This window comes from Hylaeus volcanicus, chromosome 8 (genome assembly GCF_026283585.1).
Source record: "Hylaeus volcanicus isolate JK05 chromosome 8, UHH_iyHylVolc1.0_haploid, whole genome shotgun sequence".
Lineage (NCBI taxonomy): Eukaryota > Metazoa > Arthropoda > Insecta > Hymenoptera > Colletidae > Hylaeus > Hylaeus volcanicus.
In genome coordinates this window covers 7,545,358-7,568,064 of record NC_071983.1, presented here as the reverse complement: position 1 = coordinate 7,568,064, position 22,707 = coordinate 7,545,358, and the positions used below count along the sequence as shown (strand labels likewise).

Here is a 22,707-nt window from a genome sequence, read left to right as displayed (position 1 = left end):
GTATCAAATGTTGTCCTCATTTGCAGAAATAAAAATACAGATCATTGATCATTCATTTGATGAATCAACCCTTAACATTCTATATCCAATAGAGTAATTGAATGTTCCAAATGTCACATGTAACAAACATGTGTTAAATTATTGATTGTAATAATCTATCAATATGTTTGCGAATTGTTTAATAAAGTCAGGCTGAGTTTCTGTCCAAGTTGCCAATGTACTGAATATGAAATCAGTTTCTTCCTCTATTTCAGAATGCTCAGAATTCATATTATCCTCTTCTGTTATCACGCGTTCTTCTTTCTCACATTCCGAAATCCAGTTCACCACATCATTGTACTGAATCGTGTCTTGAAATTCCTGTAAATCTTCTTGGATAAAAGTATTCGTATCTTCGCTTTCGTAGGTCTCGTCCACAGGCGGCCGACGCAAAAGTTTTCTCCACGACGTCTGAATATTCGTCGACGTTATTCCTTTCCACGCCTCGGCGATTAAATCTATACAGTCTTTAATGTCGTAATCGCCGTAAAACTGTTTAATACCGTTAGTGTGTTGCAAAACCCGACGTAGAAGTTTGTGTCGAAATATTTGTTTGCATTTAGCGGTTATTCCTTGGTCCATAGGCTGTATCAACGCGGCCGTGTTAGATGGTAGATAGAGTTGTTTGAATTGAGGATCTTCCCGCGCTTTTTCGGCAAGCGTGTGCCCTCTACAATTGTCCACCAACAACAACACTTTCCCTGCGCGACCCTGGTGTAACTGGTGTTGCCTCACACTGGGTTTGAAGTGATTGGTGTACCAATCGTTAAAAAGGACTTCGTTAATGTAGCCATTCTGTTCAGTTTGGTACACCACTGGTAGACAATGCCTGCAGTGTTTCAGAGCTTTCGGAGTTGCGTACTTGTGAATGAAAAGGGGTGGCAGCTTGTGCGTGCCAGTGGCGTTAGCACAGAAAGCTACAGTAACGCGATCTTTCTTTATTTTTCTACCGCTTAAACATAGTTCTTCTCCTTGAAACAGTGCTTTTTGCGGAAGAGCCTTCCACATCAAGCACGTCTCATTCATATAATAAACATCTTCTTCGTCGATGTTCTCTTCGATTAGTACTTGTCTCAACTTCTCTTGAAATTTCTCTGCGGTTAATTCATTCGCATCAGCAGTCTCCCCGTAAACGCCCACGAGACGTATGTTGTGTCTGTTTTTGAAGCATTCGAGCCAGCCGTTGCTCGCTGCAAAATTCGAGCTTTCGCCGAATTCTGCGTGCAACTCCATCGCTTTCTCCTTCAGAAGACTATCGCTCAGGATGTCGCCTAACGCTCGCTTCTCCAAATACCACGTGTACAGCCGAGTATCAACGGTATCGTGCAGCAGCGGTCGTATTCTTTTCGAACGTAAACAGTTGGAATTCTCCAAATTCTGCCGTATCGATATCGCGTTTTGTCGATAACGCTGTATAGTCCTCTTGGCCAGACCATACTCGGCGACCAGCTGATCAACGGTGACGCCTGCTTCTAATTTCTGAACGATTTCCAGACGCTTTTCGTAGGTGACCTGTTGTAGCTTTCGTGCGGGAGTAGATGCCATCTTGGCGATTACTTGCGTGCACATATACGCGGATATGCTAAATAAGTATGTATTACTGTAATGATGTGCACGAAAGACGTGTCTATCGCTGAAAATCTCGAACGAGACTGAACTGAATAAGGGGCGCCGGCTCGGGTTCAGGTCATGCCTCTTAGACGGGGAGGAGAGTCTGAAATGCAATCGCTCTTATCTCCCCTCGGAACTCAAGGTTCGCTCGGTTGTGCTAGGTTGGGGAGGAGAGACAGTAAGCGCAAGCGAGAAGAGGAGAGTAGTGAATCGAGAGAGCGAGCGAGGAGCGGATATACTCAGGACAGTCTCTAGATTTTCTGGCGCCAACCCTTTGACTATATAGGGTGTCCCAGCATGGGTGGTACAACCGAGAAGGAGGTGATTCTACATGAAGAAACAAATCGAAAATAAAGAATAAAATTTGTTCATTTGAGCTTTCGTTAAGCAAACTTATGGCAGTGCCACAGCTAAAAAGAGAAAGAAAACCGCGTTACCCTGTCTGTCTTTGTCTACCAGCACATGTGCTTTTGAATTTCCTCCTTTACCGACTATAGATTGTACAGAAAATTGAAGTTACCATAAGAGCTGATATTTTTAAATTGTAAGCATTGAAGACACCTGCCGTATCGACAGAAGAACATGTAGAGAACCCAAAGTTGCGAAAGAAACATTCGTAACATCGTGAAATGAAATAGCAAAAAACTGTCCAAGAGGATTTCAAATGTTTAAAGAAACAAAGTTCTCACAAAACTATACGAATAAATGAGGTATTGCAACGATTGATACAATTTAATTGGAATACTAAGAAAATCAAACTCTAATTTAATTTAATTTAATTAAAACCGAACTGAACTGAAGTTTTAAAAAATTGACAACTTTATTTGTTGTATGTTTATATCTGTGCATGATTCCTTTCAACATTTATCCTTCGCTTACCAGAAATATTCTTTAGCAGATAGATTCCAATTTCTCTTGGGATAAAAGACAATCAGTGGCGTAGGTAATTGCGTTATGTTCGTGATAGCTTGTAACGTAATTTTCTATCAATATCAGGCTACGTGTAGTGGCATGTGGTTGACGTCTTATAAAAGGTGAACCGTCTTCCGAAAACAGCAGATCAGTTTCATCCTTCGCTTGGAGAACACAGCTCACAGTTCCAGGTAACACTTATCGCTTCTGTAAAGAGAAATTTATTTTCTCGCCAATAGAGAAACTCTGTAAGTTCTTTCCTCGAATATTTCACGTTTCTTTTGAACGACCAAAATTCTCTATTATTTCTCTCCAAGAAAAAATTGTTAACTCGTCGCGACGATCTATTTCATAGCTTCTTTAAAGAACTCCTCGAGTTCTTGTTCCGGTACACGTGTTCTTAAACACCGCCATAAGACGAATTTGGATATATCGCGAGATCGATAGCCTCTTAGACGAGCTCCTTGATGAGTACTCTTGCAAATAATGTAGGTCATCTGGATTTGATGGGGACATTTGTCTCTGGCTCTTTCTTCGAGTATAAAAGCTCGAAGCTTTTGCCTTATTTGCAACATTCGTACGCTAACTACCGTACAAGTCTCAGCGCCTTCAGTTTCCGAGTAAACCTCTGTGGAATCTTTTATCGAGAATCGAACGATAGGTAGCAACATTGTTCTTTCTTTTCTGCGGCAAATTATTTGCTGGACAATTGTCTCGTTTTCAGTAGCCAAAAAAAAACTCGAAATCCTCAAGATGATGTCCACACGTTTCGTCGTTGCTATCGTCGCTGCCCTCTTCGTCCTCGCCATCGCCGTGGACGCAGCCTACAAGAAACCACCGTTCAACGGCAGCATTTTCGGCAAACGATCCAACACCGTCACTGGTAAGTCTGAAAATTGTTCTATCCTTCAATTTTACAAGAGTTTATAAGAGTTTTACAGAGTTTTACAGAGTAACTTGTATAAATAATAGTTTATATCGTACACAGGGATCTCAAGTTTAAACGAAAAAATATTTAAGATATTTGCATGCTCTTATAATTATAATCAATTTGCCAGGATTTGAAGGATTTAAGACAAACTTTAAATGTTATGCATTATCAATGTTACATTTTTCTGTTTCGATAAAATCTAATGAGAAAGTTTCATAAATGTAATTACCCTCGGATCATTCACATTTGCTATAGCTGTTTTAAAAAATATATAATATTTATTGAAGAAAAAGATTAAAAAATACCTTAAACTACAATAAGCTAGTAGGTCTAGATATATTCTGTAACAAATACTTAGAAAATTGCTTTTACAATGTTTACACTTATTCTGTACATATAGGAAAAAAAAATAGAGATTTATGTCTATACCTATCAGATATTCTCTACATGGCGAAACAAATAAATAGTTTAGGATTCATTTATAACCAGTTCTAAAAATGTTTACAATGTTTTACAGATTACGACATTAGCAGCCGAGCCATGTCATCCATCTGTGAGACCGTCACCGAAACATGCAACGCCTGGCTGTCCCGCCAAGAATTCAACTGAAGATATCGAACCGACCATGAACCAGCTCGATGCGCTCCAAAAGCTGTTAATGTTGCTTAGCCACTTTATTAAAGTCTAATACTACGATCGATACGCAAATTCCTCATTCATGAATTTCTTCGACGCGTTTGGGTTCGTCGCATCGTCCATGTCACAAGTTCTTGCATAATCATGTAATATCAAGCTTCGATTAGTGTACACTACTCTGTAATATTTTCTCGTATAATAAACCATGACATTTTATTAAAATTAATCGACATCGATTCTTTCTTCTTTAACCAAATGCACACGATTCCTTTAAAATTCTTCCTCAACGTTCGAAAAAGTGAATTTGCAGTTCAGATTACAGTTAATTATAGTTTTGTATACTGTAATGGATATTTGGCTGGCAATGCTAATGTAGATTACCGTTCAGTGTTGATACTAAAGGCATATTACGTGATAAAGAAAGTAAATTTGTATTTTATATTATAATAAATTGTAGTTTTGTATCAAATTTCATAAACCATAGACATATACATATAAACTGGTTCAAATCGACCGCTGATTGATAAATAGCGGGAAACAACGACGATGTTGATTCTGAGCCCTCTGGTGATTGTTTGCATTAGTTTGTACTTTTTGAAAGAGGTTGCTACAAGGTTGCGCGCGTATAAGGTTAACGTTACCGAATTCTCCTTAACTTCTTAAAAAAAATTGTTACAAAAGGTGTGTTCTTTGCTTTCTTCGTTAATGTGCGCGGCAAATAAATGCGATCGTTCGAAACACCTCCTGACGTTTCGCAGGTTGGAGGTTATGTTTGTCATACGAAATTTAAACGTTTAATCGCATCGCTTTCAAACATTCTTTCGTCAAGACTCGAATACCAGTCATGGACACAGGAAATTCGACGTCCGGTGACAGCTCCTCGCAGTTGAATATAGAGACTACGCCCCGCGCTGAACGAGTAAGTTCTTTACTAAGTTATAGTGCTTCCAAATATTTCTCAATTTATCATATCTTCTGTTATTGTGTATCCATTATATGGTATTACATGTTTTCTTTTATTCTTAAGCGGGTTACTCGAGGTTCACGACAAAGAGCTGTGGACAGCGTGACAAAGAAGTTCCTTAGAAACTTTGATCCAGAGCATAGCGAAAGAGAGAAGCGCAAACTTCATCGACGATTGTATCAGGGTCACAAAAGGCACGCTTTGTACGACGAAAACGGTATTCACATAGAAACAGGGGATGATCTGTGCGACTGTTTGAATATAACCTGTGCTGGATGCCATTACCCTTGCGCCAAGTGTTCCTCTGCAAAATGTGGCCACGAGTGCAGGTGTGACATAAGAGACAATTTTATGCTATGTGTAATTACTTATGAGAATTAAAAGCAAACATTTTCTTTTAGAATCAACCGTAAGTGGAGCTATGAATCAATCGAGAACGAAGGTTGCGATGTTGTTATAAAAAATCCACTGTTGAAAGACAGTTAATTTTGTATACAAAAAACAAAGTTAATAGACAAAAGTGAAGACTGCAAAGGTAAGAACATTTATAGAGACCGTGGCTGTCTTTCCATGAAAGAATTTATTAACATATTCAAATCAGGATTACGTAAATTATAATAGATATAAGGTGACAATTAGGATAGAAAGCATAATGTGCAACTATGGAAATGCAATAAAGTTATACATATGTCTCGTATCCTTTTTAATGTTGCCTCTTTGATAGCATTGGCTTTCCCTCGTTCCCATAATTTGGTGGTCTTAGACAAAGCGAACCTTCACGAGTACAGTATGTTTTCGTAGGGACACGGTAGTTGAATCAGTGTTCCAATAGAACGTAAACGTAGAAGAACTCGAATAATCGAACGAAGCTCGCATAATCAGCTGACGAGGAGGTTCTGGAGAAGGCATACCGAAGAACAGGATTCAAAGCGATAGAGATGCGCCGCGTTTAGTGCACGTGCGTGTGCACCGTCACACGAAGACGATATTGATTTTCCCCGGCACTTTTGGCGTAGTGCGCACGTACCTAACGCGCATACACACACACAAACGTGCACACGTTCCACTGGAGTGGGGCGAGCCCCGGTGCGGAGGGCGTGCGCCTCGTTCCTCTTCGAAATCATCGTCAAAGTTCACGCAACCGAGTGCACGGAGAGGAGCGAGTATGGTGATCCTGTGGTCGGTGAAAATCGAGCGCAGCGTCCGTCGATCGATCCGCTAATTAACCGTCCTGGTCAACCTCGTTTGGCACGCCAGTGTCTCGAGCTACGTCTCTGGGAAGTGTACTATCGAAGAATCCTGTACCAGGTCAGGTGTTGTTCCTGACCGCCCGGCTCGAGGAAGCTCCTCTTTCCTCGCGGTGTCTTCTCGCGTTAAGGGTGTCAACTGTTCGAGAAGACTTTTACCGAATCCGATAACCACGCAGAGTGCATCTGGTGTTTACTCGTTGCAAAAACCCCGTGGCGATACGCACCGGTAACATCTCCAGGAACAGCACACCTTTCACCCGGTTCAATTGGATTCCTTCGCCAAGAGGAGTACCCACCAGAGCGTCCTTAGCTCGACCAGGTTTAAAGAGACGCTTTATCGCTTGCAGACCCTCCGCGACACATCAACGCGGGTCAATCGCGATATTATTGCCCCGATCACGAGTCTTGCATCGCGTTGACGTTTAACTGTGGTCGTGGTTTCGAATCTCTCATGCTTCGTTAGACTCTCCTCTGCCGGCTACCGCAGCTCTTCGTGCACCTTCAGTACCGATTAATCAGCTGCGATCAGCTATCGACTCGCGACCGAACGTACCAGTCGCTCAAGTTTGTGGACAGTACTATCATTTGTTTTGGAACTTCCCCTCTTGTACCTCTTTCTTTTTAATACCGCGATGGACGTTGTTCGGTGTATGACAAGGAGTATTCAAGTATCACTTGTTGAATACATGCAAGTATAGACGCGTGATTATAAATCGCGAGAGGAGATGCGAAGTGTCAGGTATCGGGAGGCGTCGTTTTCTTCTTTCCAAAGTTCGAACCTTGTTTATCCATGCCAGACTTGGACAACAGGTTTTCGATTTCTTTTTATCTGTTTCGTAGACGCAAATCACGAGTCGATGGAATTACGAAAATTAAAAGTAAACACGTGGAGCAGCTCCGGCGATTCCTACACCGAGTTTCGAAGTTAAGCTGATGCCGACGCGTTGGAGGTGCGAAGTTTTGAATTGTTTTCAAAATTGTTTAAAATCGGGAATCACGGATTATACAAATCGGTTGAGTAGCGGTGGAACCGACTTACACGGAACATCGTTTTTATGCAAATTTAGAGTGGGTAATCAAAACAAATTTTTGGAGTAGAGACTTTGTCAATTTATCAAATTTATTCCATTGTCTGTATAGCATGCTTGAAAACATATTAGCAGGATCTTTCAGGGACCAATAGAGGTCATTCGTCTCTTATAAGTTCTTATATTCGTTTAGAGGATTCAATGAGATCAAAAAAACATTATTCTCTGTATAATAAATACGAAGGAGAAGCAGATGTCAGAGTCTAATAGAGTCTGCCATACGTGTGACACTGTTCATCGTTTGAATAGTCTTCAATTACAGATAGTTTATTAATATTCTGCTTTGCACGCAGTTTTCGCGATACATACAATAATACAATTTAATTTAAACTTCTGTAACTCCTGTGATATGGGTATCGATAGAGCAATGATCTGAATGATGAAACCCAAGGAAAGAATTGTTACAATTGCGGTCCAGTGCTTTTTGAGTTGATCGCCATTTAGAATAAATTTGAGAAGCCTTAGGCAATTTACATAGCTACTCCGTGGTAGGATTTGCAATTAATTATTGGTAGGAGTCAGGGAAGCATGTTGGTGTACGTGAACACTCGAGTCGGCAAAGGGCGAAGAAAATAACCCGGTTGCAGGATTGTGGAGGGTCGACCGCAACTTTTACGCTTGTCGTGGCCGTTTCACGTTGGTTTCTGTGTTGTGCCGCAGATAGGTCGAGGTTTAGACGATCTCGCAGAAGGGACCCCGACTGACGGGGGTTAAGATCGTCGGGACGGCAGATGTCAGGATGCCGGAGCAAAGCAACGACTATCGCGTGGTGGTGTTTGGGGCGGGTGGCGTTGGTAAGAGTTCTCTTGTCCTGCGTTTCGTGAAAGGAACATTTCGTGAGTCCTATATACCCACTATCGAGGACACTTACAGACAGGTAAGCCCGACAAAAAAACACGTGGATTATAGACCGACAATGAAACGTTTCAAAATTCGGTTGGGTTTGAGAAAATTTTACTGATTTTTGTATCGTTGACCTGGCGATTACAATGGTGGTCATCTTGACCCTTAACTCCTGAGGTGTCAAAAACTGAAATGGTTCAAAGAGTGGTTTTTGCACCGATCTCGGCGAGTACGTCATTTCCAACTTTTTTTTAAGCGGAGGAACATTATAGCACCAGAACCGAAATCTACTGTCTGAGTAGGTGTGGGGTAGTTTTTGGCGGTGGTGCCAATATTGAATACTGTTAATGTATATACTGTCTACACAAAAAAAGTTCGAAATGATGTATTCGCCGAGATCGATGCAAAAAAAAAACACTTTTTGAACCATTTCAGCTTTTGACAACTGGGGGGGGGGGGGGGCCCGGTGGAGTTAAAGTTAAGATGACCACCATCGTAATCGCCAAGAAAATAATCAGCTCAATCGTAGAGTACTCCATTTTCTTAAACTCAACCCAAAATTCAATTAACATTCGCAACTAAAAATTCATCATTCAATATTGAATAAAAGTCAGGAATAAATTTCTATACGTTATTCATTATTCGAGTAATATTTTGCCTATTTCTAAGTCGTTGACATCTCTTAATTTATTATTTCAATTTTCCCCAAAATCAACGCTCTAACGAAAGAAATAGATTCCTAAATTTTTATAAATTTTTTTCATGAAGAACCCCTGGTTTCGGTTATTTTTGACCAATCTGACTATATTTGTTGCACTCATAATCGAATTCTAAAAGAAAATAATTATTCTTGACATCTCCCAATTTATTATTTGAATTTTCTCTAAAACCAACGCGGTAGAAATAATACATTGTAAGTATTCAATTAATTTCTTGACGGAGAACAAACGGTTTCCGAACATTTTAATCGGTTCACCGATCGTGCGTTTCGAACACGTTGCTAACGAAGCAATCGTGCGAGTCGATAATGAAACAAGTAGCGTAGAATTAGATCGGACAGGCGGTGCAAGTAGTATAGGTGCGTCATGTATCAGGCAGCGGTAATAGATTTTCCAGATCAGATAAGTTGCAGGGACTACCGTGACGTAAACTGCTGACATTTTGCCGATGATTCATACATGATGCAAGATCATCGCTCTAATCGTGCATCTCCCCGCCATTATCTCGTTCTGTAATCGCTAGATTCACGTAGAACTAAACCGCGAGCAAATAGTCGATCATCTCTCCACCGGCTTTCGCCTTTTTATTTGCATTTCAAATTCGTTCCCCGACTCGACTCGAGTCGATGGGGGCCGGTTTAAAGATTCAATTCAATTTATTTAAATACGTTTAACCTGCAAATTATCACCGTAACTATGTATACCTTTCACATCGATTGCTTCAACTTGCGACCAATGCAATTACCAGTCTGTAGATTTTTAATCATCAAGATACCGATATTGATTCTCGATATACTCCAAGGGTTTACGATACCGTTATAGGCTAACAACTAAGGGACCTTTTAAACATTTTCGTTGAATAATTAACGGTTAAATTATTGCTTTTAAAATAATCGAGTTCGATACCAATTTACTTGCAAGTCTCGAACAACAACAAAAGTCAAATTGACGTGGTCATTGGTAAAATTGAAAAAAGATCGAGATCGTGATTCAACCTGCTTTAATATGTTGTGGAAAATGGTTTCGATAAGATGATTTTCGTCTTCGCAATCTGCGCGTTGAAGTCACAAATCGCAACATTGTTAACAGAATATTCCAATGAATTTTGGTTTGGTTTATTTCCTCTCTCGAAAATTAATCGTCTTTTGTTTTATGAAAGAAACGTGTACAAGAAGCAGGGATGTGCGACGTCGTTGATCTCTTTGTTTCTTTGTTCCTTTGTTTCACACGCGACGGCTTGTGAAAAGGAAACGAGTCGCTTCGGAGAACCCACTCGCGGACGTGTCTTCTGTTCTATATAATTTTTCACCAAGAAAAGTAACATTAGGAGTACCCATAAGTAATGTTTCTTTTTTCTCTTTTATTTTACGAAATTTCGTTTTATTTAAGATATACTACATGCTTAATCCACGATTTAATCTTCATTTATTCTTTAAATCTTTCTCAAAGTTCGAGGTTTTTATTTATGGAACGCGAAATTGAAAATTTCATACATACTCGCGTCTGCCCGTATCAACTTGTCCACGTATAGCGCAAGGTCAAGAAGGAATCGGTTGTTTACGGGTTCCGCGACGAATTACTCGGACCCACCTGTAAAAGAAAAAGCTTCGTTGGCGAAACTGTTGAGATCCGTGCTGTGTGCGTGACGAGAATCGTGTCGGCGGAAACGGGGGACACCGAACGCTGAAATAAATAGGACGACCTGGTGCGGTATTTCAGGTGATAAGCTGCAATAAAAACATATGCACGCTTCAAATTACGGACACAACGGGGTCTCATCAGTTTCCCGCGATGCAGCGGCTTTCCATAAGCAAAGGTCACGCCTTCATCCTGGTGTATTCGGTGTGCTCACGGCAAAGCCTCGAGGAACTACGACCGATCTGGGCCATTATTAGGGAGCTCAAAGGACAGGATATATCGCAGATACCTATAATGCTGGTAAGACTCGACATTTCTTTCGCAGTTACACCTTTCATTCGTTGCTCGGGGGCTTGTTGTCTCTCCACGGATTATTGTTTTCGTCCGGCACGGAAAATGCGAACATCCACCAGAATTACCTTTTTGTTTCCTCGCCTTAACCCCTTGAGGGATATTGGCACGTACGGTGGCCCACGATACTATTCCTATACCACGGCGATATTTGTTCGACCTCTTTTATTTGTTTAACCTTTATTGATATTTCAATTACACTAAACAAAATGTAACTACACGTAATGAAAGTATACTTCCCAATCTTTGAAATGGTATAGGTTTATGTCCAATAAAAATATTATTCTTTGAATAACCAAACTATGTGGAGTTACATCTTTTTTAAATTGTTCTCACAACACAAATAACATTAACTCGAGCCAATTGTATTGTCATTCGTTTTTGTGTTCGCACGAAAAGACTTCCGTGGAGTGTCAAAGCCCTAACAAATTCGCCACATGTAAATACATAACATGCATATGTACGTAGAGAATGAGGGACGCAAAAAGGGAGCATGAAACTATTTCCGTCGCTTTTGAAGAAAAAAATTTCAAAGCACAAAGTTGCACGGTTCAAAGATGCGGATAATCATTTTCAAGGGCGTTTTTACCTCGACATTTCAAGGTTATCAAAACTTTTAAACGCGGTATTGTTGTTCCTTTTTTAACATTCTTAGAAGAGGCCTAACCGATTAATCGCACGGTTTATTCGTATCTTTGTAAACCACGAGAGCAGTTGGGGTTGTAAATTTCGGACTAGATGATGTCTAGGGCTTTTGGAGGCGCTAATTCTAGATTTGAACTAAAAATGTACAAATTCGACACGTTATTGTTAAGGGTTGTCGATCCAAAGTGAATCTTTAGACGTAACGATGGTGGATCCAATATGGCAGATTAGAGTTAAAGCAAAGCGATACGATTTAGATGAAATTCGGTAACGTAGGGACTTTGAAATTGTCGATTACGTATATGAATTGAAAATTCAGAAATAGATATGACGGATTAGGATATAAAAAGTATCTCAGTTTAGATAAAACTTGATAGTTGAGAGTTTTTACTATGTGTAGTAATTAATTCTGTGCTTCTTTAAACTTACCATTCGTGTTGCCTTTTTGCCAATGCAGTTTATAATTCAGGGAAATAATCTATCTATCGTGAGAATTCTAGTGCGAATATTTTGTTAACCAAGTGTGTCCCGTTGGTTTGTCCACCAGGTTGGGAACAAGTGCGACGAGAGTCCGTCGGTGCGCGAGGTGTCGCTAAGCGAGGGCGCAGCGGAAGCGGCGAACTGGGGCTGCGGTTTCCTGGAGACCTCCGCGAAAACGAATCACAACGTGAACGCCCTGTTTCGGGACTTGTTGTTGCTCGAGAAGAATCGTTCCGTCTCGTTGCAGCCAGTGCAGAGCAACAACGCGATCAGCCTGAAAGAGAAATGCGTCGTGATGTAACCGACCGCGGCCAGAGCGAGGTAGCCATCGTTCGAGGATGTTGCGGAGGGGCCTAGGGGACAAAGGGTCCATAGGTGGGCGCAACCGAAGACAAAGGACGAGGTTCACTCCGTACTCGACGCAGGAAAACGTTTGTCGCTCGTTTTTCGACCCGGCGCCTACGTGGCATCGTCCACCGTAGTCTCGACGCGATCACTGGGTTCAGTAGGCTAACCTTGCGCGAGCGAAAGGGACGATAGGTATCTGCGAGACCACGCGTCGCACAAGGTGCGTCCAATGCTCTTTAAAACACGTGAATCCTGGTGTTCGTATTCATCCCGATCGACGTTCGCTTCGGACGTTCGTCGGCGTGTCGCGTATCGAGCATTTGACGCGCGTTGTACACCTCTTTCTAACCGAATGTACTCTATACTATTGATAGATTTTTTAATTTTGATACAGAGCGATGTACTCGGTCCGCTTCCTAGGTTCCACGAGACCAACAACAACCACGCGTTTTTCATCCTGCACGAGTTGGCTCGTTAGTCGAGGACAACCTCGCTGGTAGGTCGATCGTGTATTGCAGGGAGAAGGAAATATCCGCGCCTCGTCCTAACTGACAGTCGTGCGACGACAAAATCGCTCGCAGCTGAGCCGCGGCAAGAGCGGAGGCAGGCTCGCGTTGCCGCGTAGGTTCTACCGATAAACAAACTTCAAAAAAGTAAAAACATCACGCCAAGTACATGAAAAAGTGGAGGACTCAAGGAGTTGTCATTGAAAAATAGAAGATCCCCATAAAAAAACTACAAGTAGAAAAATATGTGAAATCGAAATGACCTGGCAGTACATGGAGGTGCTTTCCAGCATAGTGCAATGGCGACACTGTGTAACACAACTGTGTAGGGGGATTTTTGGGGGACAAATTTTTTAGAAGAATTTTTTTACGGGTTTTTTAATATCAGCGCCATCCGTTAAGGTAGTTGTTCCTCGTTGATATTTTGAGTTAATTGACCATCTAGTTTAGGAGATATATGATTAATCAAAATACGAAAATATGTAAACTAGATAGTCAATTACTTCAAGATTTCATAGGACTATTTCTTTGCAATGGCACGCATGTAAATATGATTATATTTTTACACGTAACGACACTTATTTATATTCGACTAAATTTTAAATAAAGTATCTTTATTTGTGAGAAACTGTAATAAATAAGTAAATAAAATATTTTAGAGGCAATCGTTCTCTACTGGTTGGCAACAGGGCGGCCTGCCCCCAGTCTTGCCGCGGCTACAAGCGATTTTTGTCGCTGCGCGACCGTCAGTAAGGACATAGGGTCAGACTCTGGTGCATAAAGACCATCGGTCTTGTATAATAATGCAATATTCGCTTAGGGAAGACATTTTTGCGGGGACAATCTTCGAACCCCGACCTTTCGAGGAAAATCTCGAGCATCGCGTGGGATTCCTCAGGAACTATCCATCGAAACACCCACGGTTAGGGTGGGAAGGCCTGGAAACGTCAACAACACGACTTTTCCAACGCCCCAGGGAATTAGGAAAGGTAAACGTCTGACCTAACGCGAGATCTCCTGCCAGGGCTCGACTTTCTTTCTGTCTGCAATGCGCGTCTTCAACCACGCTGATTCGTCTCGAGCTTACTATACGGAAGGGACGCGATCGTGCCACGAACAGTGGTCGCGTGGTCCCTATCGCGACCAACGAACCAGCTGAACAATTTTTCGGAAAGAGCAACCAGTACAAAAGCGCGCGAAGTCGACCACGTATCTATAAGGGGGGACACCGTAACTCGTTATCCCGCGCTCTTTCACGAAAACCGTCGCGTCGCGCTTTCCGAGACTACTGCGCGATCACTTGGAACCGGTGTCGCTGGGCGTTCCCCCAAAAGGAAGATGGAAACGACGGGGGGCCAGGGGATAGGAAGACGGGAGAAGAAATTGAGCGAATACGCGAACGAGAAACGACAAAACTAGATAAAAGTTGTTACGAGGTTGGTTTTTGTTGAATAGTTGTAAGGTTTTTGTAACGATGCTAATTAGGATTTATTACTAGACTCAACGGAAAGTACAGAGATACACACACGTACACGTACATACACTTCGAGCACACACACACACACACTCACGTACACGAGACAGGCTTACGCACACAGGTACATTAGGCACACGCGTTTCTCGCGTTGACCCAGATTTTAGTGTTTTCCTCCTGTATGTCGTGCACACGTAGACCGCAGGCGTGTTAGTCTTTACGAGGAGACGCTAATTAAAGGGACTCGTCGCGATGGGCTTGTTTTCCTCTCGACGATTTTCGTTTCACCGCGATGGCGACGCGTTTATTGCCGCGGTTTCGAACCGTTTCGCGAAACTTTCGGACGATTTTCAAACGTTTCCCGGTCACAGGGATTTTTCCACGTTTTTATCGGGCGACATCGATTCGGTACGCGTACACGTTTAACCCTTCGAGCGCAGAGTACTCCCGGCCAAACCAATCTGCTGGAAATGGAATTCTTTTTTAAGGGGATTGTACTATGCGACGACCAGTTATTTCTGCTTTTTTCCAGGATTTTTTTCTCTGGATCACTTAATTATACGTACTTGAAATGTTTATTACATTCTCACTTGTGTTTAAACAAACGATACAAATTTTCTAGAGCAGAAATATAGTTTTTTTTTTTGCGCGTGCAGGGCTGTAAAAAAATGACTGCTACGATACCGGCTGTTCTCCTTATCTAAAATCAAAAAATGTAGTAAATATTTTATTTATAAACCTGTGGCTATAACTGGTATTTTATCGGAAAGTTTTGTAATTTTGGCACAGCTTCCGGAACAAACACATTCTCACGTGAATATTTTCAATTTAAATCAAAATGCAATTTAGGATGCTGCTGAAAAGTTAATACATTATAAAGACCGAAATTGTAAACCAGTTAAACAAAAATTACAATTATCGACCGCCCTGTTAGCGAGATATAATTCGTTAAAATCTGAACAGTCCGCGTTGTTACGAAAACTATGAAAACTGGAGCAGCCGCACAGGCGGGCGGTTAAATCGCGAATAGGAGATTCGTCGGAGGAGACCATTGCCCACCGGTTTAAAAAGTTTTTCTCAACTTTCTGTCAGTATCTCGTCGATACGATAGTTTTCTTTTCCGACAGCGTCACCGTATCGCCGGAAGCGAACGCTTTTCTTGCGAGTGGACAGAACCATAGATCAGAATTTGGCCGAACAGTCGTCGTTTACCAAGGAATGATTAGATCTTCTCGGCGGATATCAACGAATCATGGTTCCAGCCACTTCGTAGTCAGTTTGTATCGATAGTCTGTCCGCTCGTGTCAACGTGCAACTTCGTACGACGATAGGTTTAAGGGACGAATCCTGCTATTCTGTCCAACGCAAATTACCAAACAAACAAAACAAACGAGAGTTATCCCGCGGATATTATGATTCGATAGAGATCAACGTTATCGCTACGATTATTACGATTATAATATTATTACGAATCTTCGAACGCTAGCGGTTGTTTTACGGATCGTGCGTTTTGTAGGCAAACGAAGGGAGATATCCCGCGTAATTGTTGAGTATACGAGCTGATCGTTAGTAAACGGATACGTGCTTGCAGCCTTGGGCGAAACGAGGGCTGCTTTCAGACCGATTCTGCGTCCCCCAAACTTCATGGCGTTCGTTCTACCTTGCTTTTACGGAATCATACTTTTACTGCTAAAAGAGTTGATCACGCTTTCCACTATCAGGGAATAGTTATTTAGTATACGTTGAACATTGAAGTAACATATTGCCGATCGATCAAAATCAAAGATAATATTCACAGGTAGTAGATAAGAGTTAATTTTCAAGAGTCGCGTTATTTTTATTTGGTACATTGTATTCTTGGAGAAAGTAATTGTTTTATTCAACAGTTTTATGTGAATATAATCAATGAAATATCACCGATTGCAGGTGCGAATCTTTAAAGAAAGTTCGTCTTCGAATGGTTCCACAGACGCGATGAATACCATTTAAAAAAAGCCACGTTATTAATCTCCATATTTTAAATTAAGTTATCGTACGAAGTTCAGGAAAGCGATTGGCAAAGTGTTGATAAAATGTAGCTTAATCTACGACGATACTTTTTCCTTCGCGCGATCAAGGCTCGATACAAGCATAAGCAAATGCTGTGAAGAGTTGATAAACCTTCTTGAAAAAAATCTGTTTCGAACATCTTCATAGCAATGCAACAATGCAATTATTAGATCGATCTTTTGTTTTCAAAGAAGAACGAGCAAAATAAATAGTTTGGGGACGCCTTGTAGTCCGGGAGACGCTGAACGAAAACTGAAACACTCGGTGAAGCTGACAAGACGTGCGCGTGACGTCTCGCGGCTCGTGCGAATCTTTTTATAGAGATTTGTTTAGTAATCATGTACGCTCGTTTACTATTCGTACAGTCAATCGACGCAACTCCTAGGGCATATAAATTGTAAATAAGATTTTCTATATTCAAGTTAGGCCGTGATGTGGGCGTTAGTTGATCGAGGTATACGCATCGTTTGGATTGTCTGGGGTCGCGACAAGGTTGTCCAGAAATTGAGATCTTATTTATCCCGATTCGACGACTTTAATTAACATTTCCGAACGTGGCATATATTTTTTTACGAGGCTCGTAGCATTAGTCACACCGATGTTCGTTTCACGAAGAATCACGCAAGTGCGCTGCCTTATCTCGACTAATAAGATATTAGGGGCTTTCGTGGCCTGGTTCTTCGTGGTTGACAGTCACAGAGACTTTCGGGTGTTGGCGTTGCAGCTAGCTTCTTCACGAGTCAAATAACACGCTGGCTACGTAATTGAAATATAATGAAATTAAATAATGCGATTGAATCACGGGCTAATTCAATTAGCACAATTGTGCCTGTATTTCAGCTATGTCGCACTTTGATTACATCGTAATTCAATTATATATGAATTATACATGAATAATTAAAAAATGTTTGAATTGTGTAATTCAACTGTAACAAAATTGAATATTACAACGTGATTAAATATCGTGATTGGATAACAGCGTGATTAAATTAGCAGAATTGTGTCAAGTCGCGTTCGCCCCAATTTTTTGATTCATCAACCGAACAATCGTAACAACTTCTACCGATGCTCAGCGAATCGTACAATGACCTCGATGATTGGCAGTAAACGAACCATGAGACGAGCACAGGTACTTTCGAGAACCTACACGCGAACGTGAACTCGTCTTTCGACCTCTGAATAACCAGCTGCAACGTCTTACGTCTTACGTCAAAGGACACGAAACCACGGAAGCCTTCCCATTTATTTGATTGTATCGCGATATTACGAGGCACAAGCGCGTTAAATCGATTCACGCTCGTTTGCGACGGAAACATCCCCCAATTATAGTTTAGGCGTCAATTTCTCGACAACCTGATGCATGGACACGTGCACTCGCGTATCTGTGCATGAACGTATGTACATACGCACACGTATTCGCTGTTATATTTAGACGCAAGGTCTAATAGTGTCTAGTCAAAGGCGAATCTGACCTTATGGAATCGACCCTCGGCAGGCTGAGAGACCTGAAACAGAAGCACCGGCTGACTGCGAGACAAAAGAAACGATCGCGCGAAAACCACCTACACACAAACACGCACGTACAAGTACACGAACACACACAAGCGCGCACACATAAGTTAGAAGTTTAACAAGAACTTGTATCCTCTGATTTTTTCGGGGCCAATCGATGTGATTAACACACGAATCGTGAGCTTCTTCCGCGCGACGGTAGGTCGACTTCCGTTCCTTTCGCGTCAATGCAGGATTCTGCGATCGTTCGTTTAGATTCGATCCTTCGCGGCTTGCGGCGGCTCGCCTCCCCCACTTTACGTATTTTTGATGACTTTTTATCTCGCTCGAGAAATTCTCCATTTTCTATCTCCCCATTTTTTACCAAACGACTGCTTCGCCGTGGACCTTTCTACCCTTTTACGATTTTATTAGGACCGATCGAAAGTTCTTTGCCATTTTTCTTCGTTCTTCCTGCGCTCTCTTCTAACAAATATTTAAATACAGTAACTAGGAATTGAATTAATTGGAAAGTTTGTATCGTATAATTTATTTCTAACTTAATCGAAATACAATATAATTAAATATGTACATACATATATGTACATCATTTAGAAACGTAGATTCTACTCTACATTAATGCAATTTATTAATTTATATATATAGATACAAAACGGAATTATTCTTATCCCAATCTAATACTTGAGACAAAATGAAATAAAATGAATACAATTTATTTTTAGATAACATCATGTATGATATAAAAAGGAAACGACAATTATTAAAGTCTCATCTTTTTTAAAAAATTTAAAGAAATTAATTCAATGGATTTGGTAAAATCGGAAAGAACTTTCGATTCAGCCTAATAAAACTAAAGATTCGTCCTATATTTCACAAAGGGCCGCGATCCTCGAGGGATCAAGTTCAATATTTGATTTTCTTCGACAAGGGATGGTCGATTCTCGTACAAAAAAAATCGATTTCGAATCGAAATTACTGAAATCGATTCGCTAAAAAAATTGACACCTACAAAATCAATCTCTCGAAAATCATTTTTCCACTCGAAAACTATATTTTCTCATCTTTAGACTAGATTTGCGTACTTAAGTGTTCGACCTTAAAACTACCAAGCAAGTCAATTTGATTAATGTTAACCTTCGTTTTAAAATTGCTCGATTATTAACGATGCGGTTTGCTACAATTTTTAATGGCTATTATTAAATTAAAATAGAATTAAGACTAGTTACATTAATAAATTGATTCGTCTCTCATCCCTCTAATTTCAAAGATACACTACGGAACAAGATTATTCGTCACAATTTTGTCACATTTCTAATGCCCATAATTCCATCGATTGTCATTGTATCAAGACAATTTTTGCCTATTTTCTAGGTAATTATCTGCGTTGTAAGAAGGTATTCTAGTCTAGAGCGTCAATTTTTTAGTTCTTTTTGAGGATTTTTTTTAATCTATAAGGAATTTTTATAAATGTTTATAAAGTCGTTGCGGACTACTGTCTCTTTAGGCGTCCGTAACTTCGTTTATTTTCCGAATCGAACAAAATCCTTTGGCAGATATATTTTCAAGAATCTACACTTTAAGAAACTGCTAAAAAATAGATCATTCGAAAGTTCCGGACTAGAATATCCCCTCAAGGAGAAACGAATGCCAAATGGATGTCCGTGTTGTACGGGTTTTCCGATTTTATCGAAAAATCGATCGAGAGTCGAACATCCCTACCTTCGACGCCGACGAACGCGGGCCGTTTGTGTCTGCGCATGCGTTATGGATCGGTCGCGCGCTCGAGATCGTCGATTACTCGCCGAGCCGAACAAGTGTACTTTGAGAGCACAAATTTTTATCGCGTTGTATCGATAGCCAAGGCACGCACGACCACGAAGATACAGACCTCGATGGATCTCGAACGATATTACGCTTTATTTTTTATTGTGTGTCCAGAAACGTCCGGTGTACTCTGATATTTCGATGACGGATCGGTGGCCCCGTTGTTCGAGGACGGGGAACGTTGTTTAAGACGACTGCGCAAAAAATTTTGGGGGAGAATAGCACTGCGAACGGAAGAAACGCTAGATGGGATGTATAGACGCTTTACCATGCCAGACTATCGTCCAGAAATTGGTCTGCACGATCTCCTCTTGCGATTTTAGACGAGAAATTTAGTGTATACGAATTCCTGTGTAACAGTTTACTCGGGTTCTGGTCTAACAAAAATTAGTTAGCGACAGCGGTGGCTCGAGTTGAAAAATCTTCTCAGCGATTTTACGGTTTAGTGGAAAAAATTTCTTCCGCCACACATTTCTCCACAGATCTTCCAAGTAGCGTGATTTGCTTGAACGGAAAGTCCCATATCACTGAAACCATATCGAGTTTTTTTTATCAAATCTTTGGAGAAGAGGTTCGATTCTCATTCGTCTTCGAACAACGGCTTCCGGTCGGACAAAAGAAAGGTCGTCCGTGCCAAATTCCGTTGTCCGTTATTTATGGAGTTTACTTAGGCTTAAGCTTGTTGTTAAGTGATCGATTTTAAAACACCACACACAGTTCTCTTAATATCCGTGTCTTTGTTGGTTCATACGACAGAACGAAATCGTAAATCGTAAACGACCACGAGCATGCTTGCCACACTTCGCTTTCCTGCAAAAAAAAAAAAAACAAAAATATCATCGATGTAAAGAAGAAGTCTTTTAAGAATTAAGGAACATTAAATGCGAACGTGTCAAAGGTGGGGATGCACTCGAGGAAGGAAGCAGAAATGTAATAATAGAATATTATTACCTATAACTCTCTCGGTGTAGATCTAATCGTAATACTTGAAATGTTCTTAACAAAAGTGTGATCGAAGAGAAAGTAAATGATATAGTACCAGAGTTGAACGTGTTATATCAACGAAGTTATCATATCAGTAAATCATATCTACCATCCATTGATTCTCAGATACAAGTCCAAACGTTACAATAATACACAGTGTTTCTGTAGAACGTAGGATGTAAAATCGAGCGTGCGAACTCGATCAAACGGAGACGAGAAAATGTATATCCGACTGTGTCGATGAATCAAGCGAATCTCGGGGGAGGATTAGTTCCCGCCTTTGATCAGTCGTTCGCGAAGAGAAACGAAGGAATCACATATCATGGCTGCGCGTTCCACTGTGTATACTCGCGAGATAGAGTGCGTCTAGAATGGCACGAAGAACGTTTCGAATATTTAGCGAAAGAGTACGAATCGAATGACCGATTTTATTGTTGCGAACGGCTCGTTCATTATTATCCACTCAAACCGTTTTAACCGGCTACGAATCTGTACTCGTGAAAGATAAACCGCGAAATTATACAATCTTGATTCTTGGCAACTGTCTCGTTCACTGAAACCACCAACCACCATTCCCAACAATCCCTTTATTATTATTGGAAATGAGGTATAAGTGAATAATAAAATACTGAATTTATAGATTAACTTTAGCTTTATTCGCTAAATTGTCACGAGCAAACTGTGACCTTTTCTTTACGAGGAGCTGCACAAGACTGACCGATGAACGTTAAAAGGAAACACCGTAGAAAGAATTTCTAGCTGTATACAGCGTAGTTTTACAGGAAGGTTCCTCTCAGGCACTCGAGAGGGTAGGCCATCGCCTAAACGAAAACTTTCTCTTTCGTTATTCTGCAGTGACAGATATAACGTTGTGCATTTATTCTCGGTCTAAAGATCTTATTACAAGTTCGCAGCCATTAGCTCGCTATTACTCGCAAGGAAGGATCGTTGAAACAATATTTGGCCGATACTTGTTTTTCTCTAGAAAAAGACTAGCTAGAGTCTGCTAGAGGACGGCAACCAGCCATTCAGTCCATCCACGCAGTTGGTCACTGCTTATAGCACGAAGCAATAGTGACCGAAATGACCGAAATTACGCGCCAATAAAAATACGGTCAAACAAGCAAGAGGAAATGGTTAATAATTATTTGCAAGCGTTTCGTACGACGCGTCGTACAACGGATCGTACTGTTGTACGGGAACAGACAATGGAATCCTATTCATACGTTCGAAGGGTCCGTCGAAACGGTTGGTCGTACGACGTGTTGTACAACAGATCGTATCGTGTATACGGGGCGCTTTAGGACAATAACGGCTATCGAGGACGAAAACGAACGAAATTCTAAACTAAAACTGAACTGATATTCCTGGCAATATCAGAACGACTCTAAAAAATGGCCTTGCTTCGCGAGAATGATCTAAACTTTCGTTGGCCTTCCCGTAATTTGTTCCTACGCGTCGGATGGAACAGTTTTTAAGATTGTACATAGGGAGATCAAAGAAACTGTTGTTTCATTCTATCTCTCTTCGGGTCTGTACTCGCAGCAACCTCCACGTGGTGAGACCTGGTAATCGGTATTACTCGCAAGGAAATATTGTTCTAACGAGTAATAGCGAGTAACAGCGAGCTGATGGCTGCGAACTTGTAATAAGATCCTTAGAAAGTAGGTGCGTCGAATACACCACGCGTTACAAGTGTAACTTGTTGGACACAATGGTGAAATTTTATTAATTCTTCCCAGATATTTGGAAGATGATACAAAGAACTCGCGATACAATAATTTTGTCGTCGCAAGTGCATTATATCATTTTCAGAATGTTCTTGAAATACTTGCTCGAGTCACTGCATACGTCTAAATATAAACAAAATCATTTTATTTTACACTGTATGGTAGTGACAGCA

General features: G+C 41.0%; 4 protein-coding genes across 8 annotated transcripts; 3 read left to right on the top strand and 1 right to left on the bottom strand.

Annotated features, from left to right (window-relative positions):
- Positions 1–125: 125 nt before the first annotated feature.
- On the bottom strand, positions 126–1,807 carry LOC128881015 (jerky protein homolog-like). The gene has a single exon (XM_054131652.1). It carries the CDS (start codon positions 1,606–1,608, stop codon positions 139–141), a length of 1,470 nt encoding a protein of 489 aa, XP_053987627.1. The 5' UTR covers positions 1,609–1,807; the 3' UTR covers positions 126–138.
- Positions 1,808–1,955: 148 nt separating this feature from the next.
- Positions 1,956–4,355, top strand: LOC128881016 (SIFamide-related peptide). Its single transcript, XM_054131654.1, has 4 exons — positions 1,956–1,971; positions 2,647–2,753; positions 3,287–3,445; positions 4,011–4,355. Exons 3-4 carry the CDS (start codon positions 3,316–3,318, stop codon positions 4,100–4,102), a joined length of 222 nt encoding a protein of 73 aa, XP_053987629.1. The 5' UTR covers positions 1,956–1,971; positions 2,647–2,753; positions 3,287–3,315; the 3' UTR covers positions 4,103–4,355.
- Positions 4,356–4,706: 351 nt separating this feature from the next.
- LOC128880919 (ARL14 effector protein) lies at positions 4,707–5,787 on the top strand. The gene is made up of 4 exons (XM_054131478.1): positions 4,707–4,810; positions 4,888–5,048; positions 5,157–5,422; positions 5,495–5,787. Exons 2-4 carry the CDS (start codon positions 4,974–4,976, stop codon positions 5,577–5,579), a joined length of 426 nt encoding a protein of 141 aa, XP_053987453.1. The 5' UTR covers positions 4,707–4,810; positions 4,888–4,973; the 3' UTR covers positions 5,580–5,787.
- Positions 5,788–5,928: 141 nt separating this feature from the next.
- LOC128880918 (GTP-binding protein Di-Ras2) lies at positions 5,929–21,361 on the top strand. 5 transcript variants are annotated; one of them, XR_008457943.1, is made up of 6 exons: positions 5,929–6,662; positions 8,092–8,308; positions 10,713–10,931; positions 12,175–12,647; positions 12,850–12,951; positions 13,782–21,361. XR_008457943.1 is itself a non-coding variant. In XM_054131477.1 (4 exons), the coding sequence occupies exons 2-4, from the start codon at positions 8,171–8,173 to the stop codon at positions 12,406–12,408; spliced, it is 591 nt and encodes a 196-aa protein (XP_053987452.1). In that variant the 5' UTR covers positions 5,929–6,662; positions 8,092–8,170; the 3' UTR covers positions 12,409–21,361. The 5 variants fall into 5 exon arrangements, 1 of the variants encoding a protein (XP_053987452.1); XR_008457940.1 differs by having other exon boundaries at positions 12,850–21,361; XR_008457941.1 differs by having other exon boundaries at positions 12,175–12,951.
- Positions 21,362–22,707: the final 1,346 nt, after the last annotated feature.